Source organism: Xenopus tropicalis, chromosome 9, assembly GCF_000004195.4.
Source record: "Xenopus tropicalis strain Nigerian chromosome 9, UCB_Xtro_10.0, whole genome shotgun sequence".
NCBI classification, from domain to species: Eukaryota; Metazoa; Chordata; class Amphibia; order Anura; family Pipidae; genus Xenopus; species Xenopus tropicalis.
Genome location: NC_030685.2, coordinates 16,575,572 through 16,593,912, shown reverse-complemented (window position 1 = coordinate 16,593,912; position 18,341 = coordinate 16,575,572). Strand labels below are relative to the sequence as shown.

At 39.6% G+C, this 18,341-nt stretch overlaps 1 protein-coding gene across 21 annotated transcripts in view; it reads right to left on the bottom strand.

Annotated features, from left to right (window-relative positions):
• Positions 1 to 18,341, bottom strand: part of LOC101733470 — a 93,423-nt gene that overhangs the window by 53,279 nt on the left and 21,803 nt on the right. For 19 of the 21 annotated variants that reach the window (XM_031893233.1, XM_031893251.1, XM_031893250.1 and 16 more), the window contains exons 22-43: positions 17,647 to 17,888; positions 17,464 to 17,567; positions 16,016 to 16,134; positions 14,560 to 14,718; positions 14,249 to 14,457; positions 13,220 to 13,323; positions 11,754 to 11,866; positions 11,478 to 11,648; positions 8,500 to 8,744; positions 7,098 to 7,201; positions 5,310 to 5,428; positions 5,064 to 5,222; positions 3,184 to 3,392; positions 2,343 to 2,449; positions 2,133 to 2,245; positions 1,858 to 2,028; positions 1,394 to 1,635; positions 1,183 to 1,286; positions 911 to 1,029; positions 647 to 805; positions 312 to 520; positions 39 to 145 (exon numbers count right to left, since the gene is read on the bottom strand). In XM_031893233.1, the coding sequence (XP_031749093.1) occupies positions 39 to 145; positions 312 to 520; positions 647 to 805; positions 911 to 1,029; positions 1,183 to 1,286; positions 1,394 to 1,635; positions 1,858 to 2,028; positions 2,133 to 2,245; positions 2,343 to 2,449; positions 3,184 to 3,392; positions 5,064 to 5,222; positions 5,310 to 5,428; positions 7,098 to 7,201; positions 8,500 to 8,744; positions 11,478 to 11,648; positions 11,754 to 11,866; positions 13,220 to 13,323; positions 14,249 to 14,457; positions 14,560 to 14,718; positions 16,016 to 16,134; positions 17,464 to 17,567; positions 17,647 to 17,888 (3,388 nt within the window). The remainder of the gene's footprint in view (positions 1 to 38; positions 146 to 311; positions 521 to 646; positions 806 to 910; positions 1,030 to 1,182; positions 1,287 to 1,393; positions 1,636 to 1,857; positions 2,029 to 2,132; positions 2,246 to 2,342; positions 2,450 to 3,183; positions 3,393 to 5,063; positions 5,223 to 5,309; positions 5,429 to 7,097; positions 7,202 to 8,499; positions 8,745 to 11,477; positions 11,649 to 11,753; positions 11,867 to 13,219; positions 13,324 to 14,248; positions 14,458 to 14,559; positions 14,719 to 16,015; positions 16,135 to 17,463; positions 17,568 to 17,646; positions 17,889 to 18,341) is intronic. The other 2 variants (XM_031893239.1, XM_031893235.1) reach the window with 2 other exon arrangements.

The following is an 18,341-nucleotide window of genomic DNA, read 5'->3' as shown; positions in this document are numbered from 1 at the left end:
TCTTCAATTCGCTGATGGTTAATTTTGAAGGGTCATACCTGTAAGAGATGCCTGCTGGCCCATGTACCGGTAGATAAAATCATTGTAGAAATCATTTTTGGTTTCTTCTGCTAGAGATGTATAATCGTTACTAAAGGCCTTTACTCTGTGAAGCCAGACACAAAGAAAAAAGGGTAAAAATCCTCCTGTGATATAATAGAATGTCATTATATGGTCATTAATACAATTCTGAGGCATCAAGTGTAACAGGTGAAGCATCGACCTTTGTCCCCCCCCCCAGTATTTTATTGTGCAAAGTTTACTAAACTTACATTTCCTGGTAGGAAGAACATGAGATGTTGATGGGCAGAAGCAAAAGAAGAGATTTATTAAAGCTCGGAAGAAGGAGAGTCAAGTCATCTTGAAACAATATCTTCCAGTCTTGCGTTCCATAAGATGAGAAATTGGAACTAATTTTGTCAAGTACGACTGCCAACAGGGTCTGTTTTACCATGGCTATCTGCAAATCAGACACATTCTCCTGAAAGAATAAGATTTAAAATACTGTCAAAGATAGGAAATGCCAGTGCACATTGTAAGTATCTGGATGAAAACAAAGGTGTGGCCATCGCTGTACAGAGTGTAGGGAAGCTTTTATATACTGAACCTTTTGTGCTGCTGTTGAAATGGCGGTCACATACTCGGTTACATTTCCCGTGTCTGTGCGACTCAAGATGGATATCAATAGAGTTTCATTAGAGAGAACATCTGCTTTGATCAAAAGTTCAGCCATATCATTTGGTGTTAGCACACCGGGAAGGACACCCTGAAACACAAACAGAGCTATAGCCTTCGCTCCTAAACTACCTCTAGAAAATTTAAGGCAGAAATAAACACAGTCAGACCCCCCTCTCCTTTCTGAGGTACTTACTATGTCAAACCCTGGATATAAAGCCACAAAGTCAGGCACATTGGCTTTGGAGGAAAATGCCCCGAAATTCTTTGTGATCCACTCTGTACTATCCTTTATTCCGCTAAGGCAAGCAGAGCCTATTGGTGCAAACAAAAGAAGAGAAAGAAAGACTTTTAGTTTTGCATGGAATGGAAGAAAGGGAGGCTTTTATGTAGAATTTACAAGAATAAGAAGTGAAGGATCCCGCTATCATCTATGGGAGGTCATTGTCTTGAAGCTGTGTAATGCACCTGTTGATTTCTGCTGTGCGGTAAGGTAGGCTATGCAGTAGGAGTAGACCGATTTTGCCAGGCCTTCGATGATTTGGCTGTGTGCGTTACTCAGCGTGGTTATTCTAAAAATTTCCAAAGAAACAGAAAAGAACATGACATGGAAGGTCTTCAATAAAAGAGGAATTTTATCCAATACAATTTTCCAGACATCTGCTAAACAGTCACTTACATTGCTTGGTATTCTCCACATGAAATATTAAGTGGTAAGTGGGAGATTTCAGTTTCATCAAAAGCAGGTAGGAAAACTTCAACAAGGATGTCAAAAATATGTAACCACATTGTCATGTTGGCAGAAATCCATTCCTCATTGAGTACTATGAAACAGTTTGTAAGAATCTCTTGTTGAGTGTGGAGGCTCAGTTGACTTAGCGGTTGGTCACATGATGAGGCGCTTGGTGCCGAGTCATTCGGCTGAAGAAAATGAAGGAGCAAATAAATACGTATAAGGATATTATTTTTGTTTTGTGTTTTTTTTCGGTATTTAAAAACATTTTGGAACAAAATACATCCGAAACTAAAGAACGTCTGTAGGGATACATTGTAAGGGTATTTTGAGAAAGACATGAGCAGATGAGTTCATGTATAAGAATAAACAAGTTGTGTCAAGGTAAATTCTGTGCGTGAAGCTATTACCTGGCAAATAGAGTTTTGTATTGTTGTTAGATAGCCCAGGATTTCTTCATAGCTGTTAAATTCTTTGATTCTACTTAATAGGATTGTGGCTAACGTTTGGTTGTTCAGCGTATCCACAGTAAATGTAAATGTGGCCAGTTCTGTAACTGTGAGTTCCTCCGGGTTTTCCAACTACAAAGGAAGACACCAAAATGGGAAAATTAGTTGATTCAAGGGGTCAAGAAAGGTTTTGATTGGATTGTTAAGAAGAGGGGAGCCTAGAGGGGCATTCTCACCTTTGTTATATTTTTATTGAACTCAGCGATGTCTTGTGATGATGATTGCTGGATGAAGTTGCCAAGGTTCAAGTTAACCCAGGTCCTGAAATCTATGGTGTCACAAGCTACTCCTGTGAAAAGAATAAGAGAAATAAACATCTTAAGGGATACTCCACTATAAATATTAAAAGAACCACATCTTTGGCTTCCATACTTTTTTTTACATACCTGTAATAGATGATTGCTGGATTAGGTATAGCTTGATAAAATCATTGTAAAACTCATTTTTGATTTCTTCTGATAGAGATGTGTAAACGTTGTTAAATGCCTTTACTCTTTAGTGAGACAAAAAGAAAGACAGCTTAAACTTTTCAGGAATCTTAATGTTAGAGAATATGTCTAAATATGGTCATTGGTGCATTTTGGATTTTTTTCAGTTTAATATATGAAATATTTTTAATTGTTTAATCAGAAAAGTGATTTTCCATCATAGGACAATACCTTCCAGTCTTGTAGTTTTGAACTAGGATTTTTTCTTCGTCATTAGAAAACCCTACAGTATTCACCCACAATGGCCAGGGCTGGAACTATGTGTAGGCAGAAGAGGCATGTTCCTAGGGCACAATGCTAGGGGGGGGCACGTGTCTCTTCTACTTTCCTATTCCCATATTGTCCCCCCACAGTATGCTCCATACTGGTAGTAGCACAGGTTTTGCACTTATCCTAGTGCACTCTTTGAGTTCCCCCTCCCATCGCTGCCAGCGCACGTCCACTGACTGGGAGTAGGGTAATGCAATTGAAGAGGGGTGGTGTGGTAGGCAAGGTAGCCAGCTGGGCTGCTTAGGGCGCCCGGCCAGCCAGACCCGGCACTGACAATGGCTTTTATTTTTGTTGGTGTAAAGCAGCTGATAGTTTGGGTCCTAGAAGCCCAGGCCTACATAATTCACTATTGTTCTCAATATAGAAAGGGTTAGTGAAATATATATTCTTAATTGTATCTTCTAGAATATGTAGAAAATACATCCTAGTAATGAGGTTATACTGCTAACAAGATGTGTTTGGCACCTACATTTCTTGGTAAGATGAGCAGGTGATGTTTAGCGGTAAGAGTAGAAGAAGGTCATGGTTAAAATATGGAAGCAGCAAGACCAAATCTGTTTGGAACAATGTTCTCCAGGATTCAGCTTCATAAACGGAGAAGTTCGACTGCAGTTTATCGAGGCAGGCTTCCAGTAGCGTTGTCTTCACATTGCTTATTTGCACATCCGTAAGATTGAGCTAAATAAAAGCATGGATATTCTATCAGTATTAATAAATATAATACACATCATAAGAGAATCTTTAAATAAAACTGTTGATCTTAATGACAGGGCTTCTAAATAGTGGCTAGGAATGGACTGCTGCCTTAACATTTAATTGCCTCCTGCGTATTTATGCTTCCCAGTATCGGACTGAGGTGCCAAGGGCCCACCAGAAAACCTTAGATCTTAGGCCCACTCCCCCCTTCTCTGTTCACTCACTTTCTTTAGTCCCTTAATTGCTTCTTTTTACATACTATTATCTATCCTCTATAGAATTGAGTATGGTATAGGCATCCTGGGTGAGCAGGAGGGCCTGGTATCCTGGTGGGCCAGTCCAACACTGATGGTTCCCTATACTCTTGTGTGGCTTCATTATTTTAAACAGTAAGTGATAATTGTTTAGTTTATAAAGTATTATGGAGAAATAAATACAGGTATAGGACCTGGTAGCCAGAATGCTCGGGACCTGGGGCTTTCCGGATAAGGGATCTTTCCATAATTTGGATCTTCATACCTTAAGTCTACTAAAAAAATCATTTAAACATCATTTAAACCCAATAGGCTTGTTTTGCCTCCAATAAGGGGTAATTATATCTTAGTTAGGATCAAGTACAGGTACTGTTTTATTATTACAGAGAAAAGGGAATCATTTAACCATGAAATAAACCCAATAGGGCTGTTCTGCCCCAATAAGGGGTAATTATATCTTAGTTGGGATCAAGTACAGGTACTGTTTTATTATTACAGAGAAAAGGGAATCATTTAACCATTAAATAAACCCAATAGGACTGTTCTGCCCCAATAAGGGGTAATTATATCTTAGTTGGGATCAAGTACAGGTACTGTTTTATTATTACAGAGAAAAGGGAATCATTTAACCATGAAATAAACCCAATAGGGCTGTTCTGCCCCCAATAAGGGGTAATTATATCTTAGTTGGGATCAAGTACAGGTACTGTTTTATTATTACAGAGAAAAGGGAATCATTTAACCATGAAATAAACCCAATAGGGCTGTTCTGCCCCCAATAAGGGGTAATTATATATTAGTTGGGATCAAGTACAGGTACTGTTTTATTATTACAGAGAAATGGGAATCATTTAACCATTAAATAAATCATTTTTAAAAATTAGAATTATTTGCTTATAATGGAGGCTATGGGAGATGGCCTTTCCGTAATTTGGAACTTTCTAGATAACGGGTTTCTGGATAAGGGATCCTATACCTGTATTGCTAAATTGTAGATGCATAAATATCCTAATGATTTTGTATGTCTTGGCATATTATAGCTCTAAAGGAGCATTCAAACAGCATTGGGCAAAAAGTGATTTATTTAATTTATATATTTTTTTTATAATTGTTGTGCCACTCTGAAGGCATATGTTTCCAAAAAGATTCCCCCCATTACTGTTCATGTGTCCCTTTAGCATGCAATTTTGCCCTGAGTTTACTCCATTCCTTTCCCAGGTTCTCTTGGATACTAAAGGTGCTTTCCCAAGAGAACCTGGGAGAGGGATGGAGTAAATCAGAAGGATTGGACGGTACAAGGAGTCTGAGAGACATGAATATGTTCTGACTGTATACTGGCATTATTTACAGCCTGGATATTTCTCATTTTTGTTTCCCTTTAAAGCCCAGATGGTTCTACCTTTGATGTTTCAGCAGTAATACCCATCACATATTCTAGTATATTCCATGGATGAAGAACACTCAGAACTTCTTGCAGTAAGGTGGCATTGTAAATGACATCTGGTTTGGTCAAAAGTTCAAGTACATCGTTTGGAGTCAAAGCATTGAGAAGACCTCCCTAGAAGGCAATAATATCCTCTTGTCAGTTAGGAGACCAAATGCTCAAGCTCATTAGACTATACTTGAAAGACAAAATCATATTTACTATGTCAAGATGTGGATAAAGTTTCAGGAGTTCAGAGATTGTGGCACTTTTGGAAAAAGGCCCCATATTCATATTGATCCAGTCTTGTATGTCAGTGATACCGGCAGTGCACGCAGATCCTACAAAGAGAAATATACATTATTAGTAAACAAAAAGTAGTAAATGTAAGTGTTATTTTTACCTAGGCCCATTATCAAGGGCTCTCTCCTCAACAGACTTGTTCTTGGAAACTTTATATGTGAACACTATATAAATATTGAATATGAACCAAAACTAGAAAATAAGCTTATTATACTGTACAGTGATTGTGATTGGTGCCTTTTGTAGCAATTCAGTCATTCATATATTTCGATTAGGTTTCTAATGGCAATGTTCGGCAATATGGTTATTGAGCCCATATGACCATTTATCCAGTATCATTTTTCCAGCATTGTAAATTTTGAGATAAGTACTTCTTTACTACATAGGAGCTAAATTCCAGTAATGCAGGGGTCCCCAAACTTCTAACCCAAGGGGCCGGATTAAGGGCCCCTCAGACTGTTGGGGGACCGGACCGCCATCACCAGCGGCCCTGCTGCCGCCAGGGGGGTGGGTGGCGGTTACTGGTGAATTAGCCCACATCCCCTTTCATATCCCGCCCGCCGCAGCCATCAAACCAGACTTTTCACAACTCCAACCGCCCCCCCCCCCGGTGTGTCCTACCTGTACCAGTTTCCCTGGTCCATCCTTCATCTCAGCTCCCCTGTGCCGCTCCCCGCTGAGTCCTCTCTCTCCACTGGCAGGTGGGAGGACGCAGCGGGGGCCAGGTAAATTTCTCTGGGGGGCCCACAGGCCATAGTTTGGGGGCCACTGCACTAATGTAATGCACTTGCCTTTAAAACTGCTGATTGGTTGCTATTGGAGTCTTTTAGCTCATAAGTTGCCACTGTTAGTTATTATAAAAATGTAAAAAAATATAATAGGTTGAGGTGACATGATAACTATGTATAAATATATAAATTATTATATCATATAATAAGCTCTCTAATGCTTTATTTACCAGTAGGTCCTTCCAACGCTCCCACTCCGTTTAGAAGAAGGGAGGTTCCGTCTAAATATTCGGAAAGGATTTTTTACTGTGAAGTTGTGGGATTCCCTCCCCGAGTCGTACTGGCTGATACATTATATAGCTTTAAAGGGGATGTATAGCATAAATTTTTACAATGCCCTAAATCATGTAAAAAACTGTAAAATAGAAGTAAGTGCTTTTATTTTAATACCTTTGGGTTCAAATATGTCCATAACTGCTTGAAAACTATGCTCTACCCAGACCTTATGCCAGCTTCCGGTTTAGACTCTTCAGTATATCGGCTCAGAGCCGCCGGCCCTCATAGACTTCTATGACACCCTCACCTACTTAAAGTGAAGATTCATCGAGTGGGCGGGGCTTAGTGATGTCACAGGCAGTCGTTCCTGCTCTACTCGCTCAGCAGCACAAGCAGAGAGACACAGAAGGTGGGAGGGGTTTCCCTGCTGCTGCTGAGTAAAGCCTGTCAGTCAGTTCTGTGACCACTTCCTGTGGGAGACTGAAGGACACCCCCATGTCTCATTTGGCTCTGGCTTCTGATCAGTGAGTTTGTGTATGCAGCGCTCATATAATGGCAGTTTTAGGAGGTAAAATGCCATGGCTCATACCAAAATATGCATAATATAATGTAAAATAATTATTCCTTTATCAAAGTAAAAAAATTCTGCTCTCAGAAAAAACATTATTACTAATAACATAAAGCATATAAATTAGATTTTTACCTGTGGATTCTTGTTGTTGGCTCAGGTACGTTAGACAGTAGGTATAAACTGTTTTTGCTTCCAAGTCATTTAGTTTGGGGAACACTTTACTCAACATCATAATTCTTCATTTTGAAAGAAAGCCATTGATCAAAATAACAGGGCATAAAATAAATTATTATTAATAAAGCAAAATAGAGATGTTATTAAAGCATGGCTGATCTATAGGGGCAACTTTATTCTAAGTAATGAAAGAAGGATTTTCCCTACCTAAGTAGGTATTTCTGCTTGGGTAACTGATTTATTCAATTGGAGAAACACTAGTTTTCTCTATACAGGTATAGGATCCATTATCCAGAATGCTCGGGACCAAGGGTATTCCGGATAAGGGGTCTTTCCGTAATTTGGATCTCCATACCTTAAGTCTACTAAAAAATCAATAAACCATTAATTAAACCCAATAGGATTGTTTTGCCTCCAATAAGGGGTAATTATGTCTTAGTTGGGATCAAGTACAGGTACTGTTTTATTATTACAGAGAAAAGGGAATCATTTAACCATTAAATAAACCCAATAGGGCTGTTCTGCCCCAATAAGGGGTAATTATATCTTAGTTGGGATCAAGTACAGGTACTGTTTTATTATTACAGAGAAAAGGGAATCATTTAACCATTAAATAAACCCAATAGGGCTGTTCTGCCCCCAATAAGGGGTAATTCTATCTTAGTTGGGATCAAGTACAGGTACTGTTTTATTATTACAGAGAAAAGGGAATCATTTAACCATTAAATAAACCCAATAGGGCTGTTCTGCCCCCAATAAGGGGTAATTATATCTTAGTTGGGATCAAGTACAGGTACTGTTTTATTATTACAGAGAAAAGGGAATCATTCAACCATTAAATAACCCCAATAGGGCTGTTCTGCCCCCAATAAGGGGTAATTATATCTTAGTTGGGATCAAGTACAGGTACTGTTTTATTATTACAGAGAAAAGGGAATCATTTAACCATTAAATAAACCCAATAGGGCTGTTCTGCCCCCAATAAGGGGTAATTATATCTTAGTTGGGATCAAGTACAGGTACTGTTTTATTATTACAGAGAAAAGGGAATCATTTAACCATTAAATAAACCCAATAGGACTGTTCTGCCCCCAATAAGGGGTAATTATATCTTAGTTGGGATCAAGTACAGGTACTGTTTTATTACTACAGAGAAAAAGGAAATCAATCTTAAAAATCTGAATTATTTGATTAAAATGGAGTCTATGGTAATTTGGAGCTTTCTGGATAATGGGTTTCTGGATAAGGGATCCCATACCTGTATACAGTGCTGCATTCTATTCTTTGTTCTTAGAGAGGAAAAGGATAAACTGGTACATACTGGTATAAACATAACCAACTCAAGCTTCCCAACACTTACATTGCTTGGTAGTCTCCACATGAAATGTTGAGGGGCAGCTGAGAAAGTTGGGTTTCATCCAAAGCAAAAAGAAAGTCTGTAATAAGGATGTCAAAAACCTGTAACCATTTTGACATATTTACAAAACTCCATTGTTGATGGAGGACTATGAAGAGGTCAGTAACAATTGCTTTCTGAAGTCGGGCAGTCAGTTGAGCCATTGGCTGAAGCTGGTCACATGATTTGTTTGAGGAAGAATCTGTTATCTAAAGGAAAAGGAACAAACATAACATGTGGCAAATATGTTTTAAAAATGTGACTTTTCATAATCATTTTTATTGGCCTTATCCCATGAAATATATACATGATATTGTCTGACCATTCAGTTTGACAAATTAAATTTGCTTCAAATTGATTTCATTGGTAACCAGAGAAGCAGATAACTATTCACCCCAAATATCACTTTACAAGTTTGAGCCCCCAGTAAGCGCTATCCTAATACTCGCCAGAACCTTTATCAAAGGAAAACGCCACACAAAAACTGTTTGGAATCTTGCATTTCCTTGGCTTATCCAACCTATGTATTAGTGCGCCCGATCTAACCCACCCGCTCCCAACCCGGCTTCCTTCCTCTATTTATAGACCAGCCCTCACCCACAATGATGTCACAAAAGGGGCGGGGCTTCCGGGTGCGCGACTATAAATAGAGAAGCTGGAAGAGAGCTGCTGGCAGTGTAAGCTTGCGGGAGGGGAGGGTGAGAGGAAGAGCTCAGCCTGAACTGGCCCGTAACCCGCAGGTAATATGCTGAGGTCGGCCCAAACCCGCCCGGGTAATGGGCCGGCCCGGACATCACTAGCAGTCATATCGAAATAGGTGCTGTTGCGTCAAATTGGGTGTGGTTGTGTCAAAAGTGGTGTGGTCACATCAAAATAGCCATGGTCGTGTCACAGATGGGCGTGGGCGCTTCAAAATAGGTGTGGTCACGTGCGACAAAATAGTTGCAGGATAACGCGTTTTTAGAATTCTTTGAAACCACGAAAAAAACACTGGAAAAAGTTCTGAATTGAGAAAAACGAAAAAAGGCAGGGAAAAATGTAAAAACTGCAACTTTTTTGTATTGTCACACAAATCAAGCAAAGAAAGATCTTCCGCTTGTAAAAAGGACACCTGCCATTGACTTGTACATGATATTGACAGCTTATAATGGTGAAAAATCATCTATTTTCTTCAACAAAACAGTATTTTTGTTAAAAAAATATGAATTGTAAATGAAAAATTGAACGTTATTAATCCTTAATACAGTTTATACAGTGAAATATTCATCTGTTAGATCTTGTTGTATTCTTTTGCCTAGTTTCTTCCCCATGGTTTCTATTCTATCACTAGTGATGGGCGAATCTGTGCCGTTTCGCCGGCAAATTTGCATCTTTTTGTAGTCGCCCGCATATATTTTGAAGCAACAGTGACCATTTTGCCGTGACCCCGCCCAATTTGCAGTGACCGTGTCTTTTTTTGATGGCTGATGAATTTTCTGTGGTGAAATTTCGCAGAAGTTTTGCAAAACTATTCGCTAATGGCGAAATGCGGAAATTCACTGCTGGCTTCCTCTTCTGGCTTCTCTATTTATAGGCGCTTGCCTGGAAGCCACGCCCCTTTTGTGACATCATTGTGGGGCAGGTATGGGTCTATAAGTAGAGGGAGGGAGCTGGTTGGGGTTGGGAGCGGGTGGGTTATGGTCGGGAGCATCTTTGCATCTTTTTATAGTCGCCCGCGTCTTTTTTTATGCAACTGCGACCATTTTGACGCGACCCCGTCCTATTCGGCACAACTGATGGGTGACGAATTTTTCCGTGGCAAATTTTGTCTGAAGTTTCGCAAAACTATTTGCTAATGGCGAAATGCGGAAATTCACTGCTGGCTTCCTCTTCCAGCTTCTCTATTTCTAGGTGCTTTCCTGGAAGCCCCGCCCCTTTTGTGACATCATTGTGGGGCAGGTACCGGTCTATAAATAGAGGGAGGGAGCTGGTTCGGGTTGGGAGCGAGGAAATCTCGACCTGCACATCACTGCTATCTGTCACATTTTATTATGTCAGCTGATCCTTTGTTTTTTAATCAATTTCTGATGAAATTCTGTGTCTGGTATGAAGAGGATAAATAAATAGGGATGTAGCAAACCTCAAAAAAAAAGTTTGTGAATGTGTTCGCGAACTTACGCCAAAAAGCCCAAATATTCGCAAACTTTGCGAACCCCATAGACTTCAATGGGAAGGCGAACTTTAAAACCTAGAAAAGCCAGGTTTAAAGGGTGCCACGACCTGGACAGTGGCATGCAGGAGGGGGATCAAGGGCAAAAATTTCTCTGAAAAATACGTTGTTGACACAGCGTTGCGTAAAACCGCAAAGGCAGCTGGCAGACCTAGCGGAAATACGCAGCGTTTTTTGCTAATTCGCACTATTAGCACCATGGAAACAGGATTTGCTTACACCAGTACAGCTGTTTTGGTGAAATCTTTTTGTAGTCGCCCGCGTCTTTTTTTATGCAACTGCGACCATTTTGACGCGACCCGTCCTATTCGGCATGACTGCAGCTTTTTTTGATGGGTGACAAATTTTTCTGTGGCAAAATTTGGCTGAAGTTTCGCAAAACTATTTGCTAATGGCGAAATGCGGAAATTCACTGCTGGCTTCCTCTTCCGGCTTCTCTATTTATAGGCGCTTGCCCGGAAGCCCCGCCCCTTTTGTGACGTCATTGTGGGGCAGGCACGGGTCTATAAATACAGGGAGGGAGCCAGTTTGGGTTGGGAGTGAGGAAATCTCGACCCACACATCACTACTATCTGTCACATTTTATTATGTCAGCTGATCCTTTGTTTTTGAATCATTTTCTTATAGAAGATAAGAAATTCTAGAAATCCTGTGTCTGGTATGAAGAGGATAAATAAATACATGTGTGTCCCACTGTTGAAGGACATAGGAATAAAATAAAACAAATACTTACTATGCAAATTGCCATTTGAATCCTCATTAAATATTCCAGTAGATCATCATAATGCTGAAATTCGCTAATGCGGCTGAGCAAAATGGCGGATAAGGTGGAGTTGTTCAGCGCCCCGGCAATAACAGTAAAATCCGCTAGGTCTGTCGCAGTTAATGCAGATATGTTTTCCAGCTATAAATAAAAGAAAAAGGAGAGGAGGGGGGGTCAGAGGAGGGGGGTCTTTATCTATTTAGGTGACTTTTACTTTGCTAAATGTACCAATAAGCGAAGCCTTACTTTAGTAAAGTCCTGGTTCAAGGCGACGAGGTTTTCAGTTGTTAATTGCAAAATGAAATTCCCAATGTTGAGAGTAACCCAACTTCTTAGATCCTCAGTGCCACAAGCAGGAGCTGCGTGTACAAGCAAAGGAATGCTGATTAAAGGGAAACTATACCCCCCGAGATTACTTAACCAACAGTTTATATCATGTTAAGTGGCCTATTAAAGAATCTCACCAAACTGGAATATATATATATATCAGTGAATATTGCCCTTTTACATCTTTCCCCTTGAGCCACCATTTTGTGATGGGCTGTGTGCTCCCTCAGAGATCAGCTGACAGGAAATAATGCAGCTCTTACTGTAACAGGAAGTAGTGTGGGAGTAAAAGGCAGAACTCTGTCCATTCATTGGCTGATGGGGCCTAGCATGTATGTGTGCCTTGGCTTGTTTGTGTGCACTGTGACTCCTATGATCCCAGGAGGCGGTGCTTAATTCGTAAAATGGCAGTTTTCTATTTAGGATTACCCAATAGCACATACTGCTAGAAAAGTATATTTATATGAAAATGGTTTGTTTAGATGAAACAGAGTTTTACATATGGGCTGTTTGTGCAATATATTATTATAGAGACCTACATTGTTTGGGGGTATAGTTTCCCAATATATTGTGGTTATGTCATCATTTGTAACAGTCAATGACTCCCCCCAGCCCCCCAAAAATACAGATCAACTCGAGTCTTCAATTTTATTGTTATTTCTAATGCTTTCCCTGCTCAGATATGTTTACCCCCTACATATTCCATTCCTAATTCCAACCTGCTGTCAGGTTCCAGATACCCGGTAATCATGTATAATGTAATCCATTAACCATAAATATAAAAAATAAAGACCAACTGCATATTGAATTAGATTAAAAATGGACTGAACGGTAAACTGCCCTGTTTTGATAAAAATGAAAGCAGTAGTTTTCAAATTTCTTGAGTTCAAGTTCTGCCTTCAGGGTCGGACTGGGCCACCGGGACACCGGCAAAAATCCCGGTGGGCCCCGGCCCTAGTGGGCCCCAGCGGCCCAGTCCGACCTTTGCTGGCGCTCCCCCCTACTGACTGTTCCTCCCCGACGCGTTCAATTTATACGCGCTCGAGGAGGACGTCAGGCAGGGGCCCTGCGGGGGGGTTGGGGGGGTTAGGGGACGCGGCTGGGGCACCTGCAGGGCCCCTGGGGCGGGAGCCCCGGTGGGTCCTGCACCCCCCCAGTCCGACCCTGTCTGCCTTGTCTGTGGTTGAACTTGATAGTCTTTTTTCAACTCAACCCAACTATGTAGCAGGCACATTCCTATAATGACAGTAATGTTGAAGGCAGCAATTAGTCTTCCAAAGCAAATGTTAGCCTAGTAGCTGCCCCTTCCACAGCTCGGACCCTACTTAGCACATTCATCCTGTACATTGTTTATCTTTATCGGTCTTCAGAAAAAGGGGACCAACCTGCAGAAGAAAGTTGCCGGCCCAGGTATCGCTTAATATAATCAAAGAAATATTCCTTTGTCTGCGATGATAATGATGAATAGCTCATGCTAAACCCTTTAACACTGTAAAACAATAAGAGATAAAAGGAGAATATTATGCTCATACAGGTATAGGACCCATTATCCAGAATGCTCGGGACCAAGGGTATTCCGGATAAGGGATCTTTCTGTAATTTGGATCTTCATACCTTAAGGGGCAGATTTACTAATCCGCGAATACGAATCCCGAAAGGGAAAAAAGCGTATTGGAAACGAAAATTTCGCGATTTTTCATATTTGTCACTACTTTTTCGGTGACGTCATGACTTTATCGTATTTTGCACGACTTTTTCGTCGCCGTCGCAATTTTTTTCGCATTGAGCAATAGTAAACGCCGGAAAAACCAATTTTTTCGCGACGGCGACAAAAAAGTCGCAAAAATACCGATCATTACAAAAAAGCGGGTCGTGGATTAGTATATCTCCCCCTAAGGCTACTAAAAAATCAGTAAAACATTAATTAAACCCAATAGGATTGTTTTGCATCCAATAAGGATTATTTATATTCTAGCTGGGATCAATTAAAATTCTGTATTATTTGATTAAAATGGAGTCTATGAAAGACGGGCTTTCCGTAATTCGGAGCTTTCTGGATAATGGGTTTCCGGATAAGGGATCCCGTACCTGTACTATATTACACATTAGATATATTATTTGACGTTTTATGTTCTTCAACTTCACAAAAAAAGGCATTTAAGACAAGAAATTGCAACTTTTTTTGCTCTAGCACCAGAATTAGGACCAGGATTCTGAGTCATGTGACTATAAACTAATGGCCTCCGTATGGTTACAATGCTAGAATGACACTAGATAAGAATGTTGCTCCAGAATCCTATGAGTTGGAATATACAGTAGCTCCAAAATACAGAGCTGAGATCATGTATATATGGCTTTATGGTTTCCACCTCCGATTTTACCATTAAAACACAATGAGGCCTTTGCCAACGTACATTTGCTGGTAGGAAGGGCAGCTGAGATTGATTGGCAGCTCCAAAAGCAGATCCTGGGTGAAGGCGGGAAGCAATGGGAGCAAGTCGTTTTGGAACAATACCCTCCAGTCATTTGTGTCGTACGTAGAGAAGTTTGAGCTGATTTTCTCAAAGACCGATTCCAACAGAATTTTCTTCACAATCCCTAATTCCAAGTCGGACATATGGGCCTAAGGGGCAATCAAACACAAATGCATTATGCAGAGGGGTTATATTGAATTTCCAGTTGGTTAGCACTTATTTTAGTAATAGTAGTAAAAAGGCTACCATACCTTTTTTCCAGTCTCTGTTATTATGTTCATGTATTCTGGGATTTGTTCTATTTCCACAAAATTTGCAGCTATTTTGAACAAATTATTATCTAAAAGAACCTCTGGGTTGGAGAAGAGCAATGGGGCATCACTTGGCTTCAGTATCCCGAGTACAAGAGCCTGAAGGACACAAAGCAGATCAATTATTTATTTATATATATTCAATAAGGGCTCGGGGTTATCATTTTTTCAATAAAGGTATGGAACCTGTTATCCAGAATGCTTGGGACCTGGGCTTTTCCGGATAAGGGGTCTTTCCATAATTAAACCCAATAGGATTGTTTTGGCTCCAATAAGGATTAATTATATCTTAGTTGGGATCAAATACAGGTACTGTTTTATTATTACAGAGAAAAGGGAATCATTTAACCATTAAATAAACCCAATAGGGCTGTTCTGCCCCCAATAAGGGGTAATTATATCTTAGTTGGGATCAAGTACAGGTACTGTTTTATTATTACAGAGAAAAGGGAATCATTTAACCATTAAATAAACCCAATAGGGCTGTTCTGCCCCCAATAAGGGGTAATTATATCTTAGTTGGGATCAAGTACAGGTACTGTTTTATTATTACAGAGAAAAGGGAATCATTTAACCATGAAATAAACCCAATAGGGCTGTTCTGCCCCCAATAAGGGGTAATTATATCTTAGTTGGGATCAAGTACAGGTACTGTTTTATTACTACAGAGAAAAGGGAATCATTTAACCATGAAATAAACCCAATAGGGCTGTTCTGCCCCCAATAAGGGGTAATTATATCTTAGTTGGGATCAAGTACAGGTACTGTTTTATTATTACAGAGAAAAGGGAATCATTTAACCATGAAATAAACCCAATAGGGCTGTTCTGCCCCCAATAAGGGGTAATTATATCTTAGTTGGGATCAAGTACAGGTACTGTTTTATTACTACAGAGAAAAGGGAATCATTTAACCATGAAATAAACCCAATAGGGCTGTTCTGCCCCCAATAAGGGGTAATTATATCTTAGTTGGGATCAAGTACATGTACTGTTTTATTATTACAGAGAAAAGGGAATCATTTAACCATGAAATAAACCCAATAGGGCTGTTCTGCCCCAATAAGGGGTAATTATATCTTAGTTGGGATCAAGTACAGGTACTGTTTTATTATTACAGAGAAAAGGGAATCATTTAACCATGAAATAAACCCAATAGGGCTGTTCTGCCCCAATAAGGGGTAATTATATCTTAGTTGGGATCAAGTACAGGTACTGTTTTATTATTACAGAGAAAAAGGAAACCATTTTTAAAAATGTGAATTATTTGATTAAAATGGAGTCTATGGAAGATAACCTTCCCGTAATTTAGAACTTTATAGATAATGGGTTTCCGGATAAGGAGTCCGATACCTGTATACATTATTAAATAGAGAGAACATATATTTGTTACTTACTATGTCAATATTTGGATAAAGTTCTGTGAGCTCAGATAGGGTCCCTCTTATGTAGAATAAACCCAAATTTCTCTTGATCCAATCTTCACTACTACTAAATGGTGCTACGCAAGCAGAACCTATAGGAATATAGAATAGAGACGTATAGGTAATGTGAAAGAATTGGGATTTTCAGATTATGTAATTATGTTTGGGGTGGTGAGGGTTTAAAAAAAAATGCATCAAGTGAATTAACTGAGCATTAACGATAAGTTTTATAAGAGACAATTCTTTTTGACGCGTGACAATTCTTTTGATGAGAGACAATTCTTTTTGACGGGCGATAATTCTTTTGATGAGAGACAATTCTTTTTGACGGGTGATAATTCTTTTGATGAGAGACAATTCTTTTTGACGGGCGATAATTCTTTTGATGAGAGACAATTCTTTTTGACGGGCGATAATTCTTTTGATGAGAGACAATTCTTTTTGACGGGTGATAATTCTTTTGATAAGAGACAATTCTTTTTGACGGGCGATAATTCTTTTGATGAGAGACAATTCTTTTTGACGGGCGATAATTCTTTTGATGAGAGACAATTCTTTTTGACGGGCAATAATTCTTTTGATGAGAGACAATTCTTTTTGACGGGTGATAATTCTTTTGATGAGAGACAATTCTTTTTGACGGGCGATAATTCTTTTGATGAGAGACAATTCTTTTTGACGGGCGATAATTCTTTTGATGAGAGACAATTCTTTTTGATGGGCAATAATTCTTTTGATGAGAGACAATTCTTTTGATGAGAGACAATTCTTTTTGACGGGCGATAATTCTTTTGATGAGAGACAATTCTTTTTGACGGGCGATAATTCTTTTGATGAGAGACAATTCTTTTTGACGGGCAATAATTCTTTTGATGAGAGACAATTCTTTTGATGAGAGACAATTCTTTTTGACGGGCGATAATTCTTTTGATGAGAGACAATTCTTTTGATGAAAGACAATCCTTTTTGACGGGCGATAATTCTTTTGATGAGAGACAATTCTTTTTTGACGGGCGACAATTCTTTTGATGAGAGACAATTCTTTTTGATGCGAGAGACAATTTCTTTGATGAGCGAGACAATTCTTTTGACGCTCGCAAAATTTTTGGATGCACCCCAAATTTTTCCGCTGCAAATTTTGTCAGCCGTTTCACGAAAAAATCCGCCAATGATGAAACACTGAAATTTGCAGCGAATCCATGCCTGGCGAATTTTTTTGCCCATCACTGCACAAGAACACTGCATTTTGTTGGAAATGGATCAAGCTGATGTCAAGTATTATCACAGCAATTAAACCACAATGTATTTGGAGGTTCAACAACAATTACAAAACTGCAGTTTTTTAAATGTGAATTATTTGCGTTTTTTTGGTTCCTATTCCCAAAAAACATCTCATTAATACACCATAATGTTCTCTGTACCTGTATATTTCTCTTGCTGAGTGAGGTAGGCCTTGCAGTAGGTGAATATCAATTCGCTTTCCTCTGTAGTGAACTTATAGTAGATATCATTCAGATCTTTTATGCTGTTGATTAAAAAAAAAATCAGACAACAGAAAATGGGAATTCTGTGCAAAACAGATTTTGTTTTCCAGCATTACTCACATCGCTTGGAAATAGTCACAGGAGATATTTAGTGGCAGCTGAGAAAGCTCCAGTGGGTTTGGTGCCACTGAGAAGCTGCTGAGCAGAAGGTTGAAGATCTGCAGCCAAGTCGACATGTTCTGGCAGTTCCACAACTTGCTGAGTAAGGTGAAAATATTGCTGAATATTTCTTGCTCGGTCGTAACACTCAGTTGGCTGATAACGTGTTGCCCTCCACATACAGAGCTGCTGATGTTTGTGTTCTAGGAAAACCAAACAGCTGATAATTACATTGACATTGCATCTTAATTCTCTCTGTTTAAGGGGGTCACTATCACAATATTTTCTACGGTGTTTACTTGTAGGATCCCACAAATGTATCTTTCTATATAGGCTATGAGAAAACTTAGGGGGTTGTGTGCGGGGTTGGACTTGGCCCCCAGGACACCGGGAAAAAACCCAGCGGGCCCCAGCGGCCCAGACCCAATAGGGTTGATTCAATAAAGTGCGATAACGCTTATTGCATGCTTTTTTTGCGTTAAAATTGACACACAAAAAAAATGCATGATTCGCTAAAGTATTATCGCATGCGTTAAGTCACATATTGCGTGCGTTAAATAGCATGCAACCGCATGCGTTAATTTTACCGCATTGCGTTAATTCTCGCACAGAAATAATACTAACGCATGATTCGCAAACACTTAGACACGCTAAAT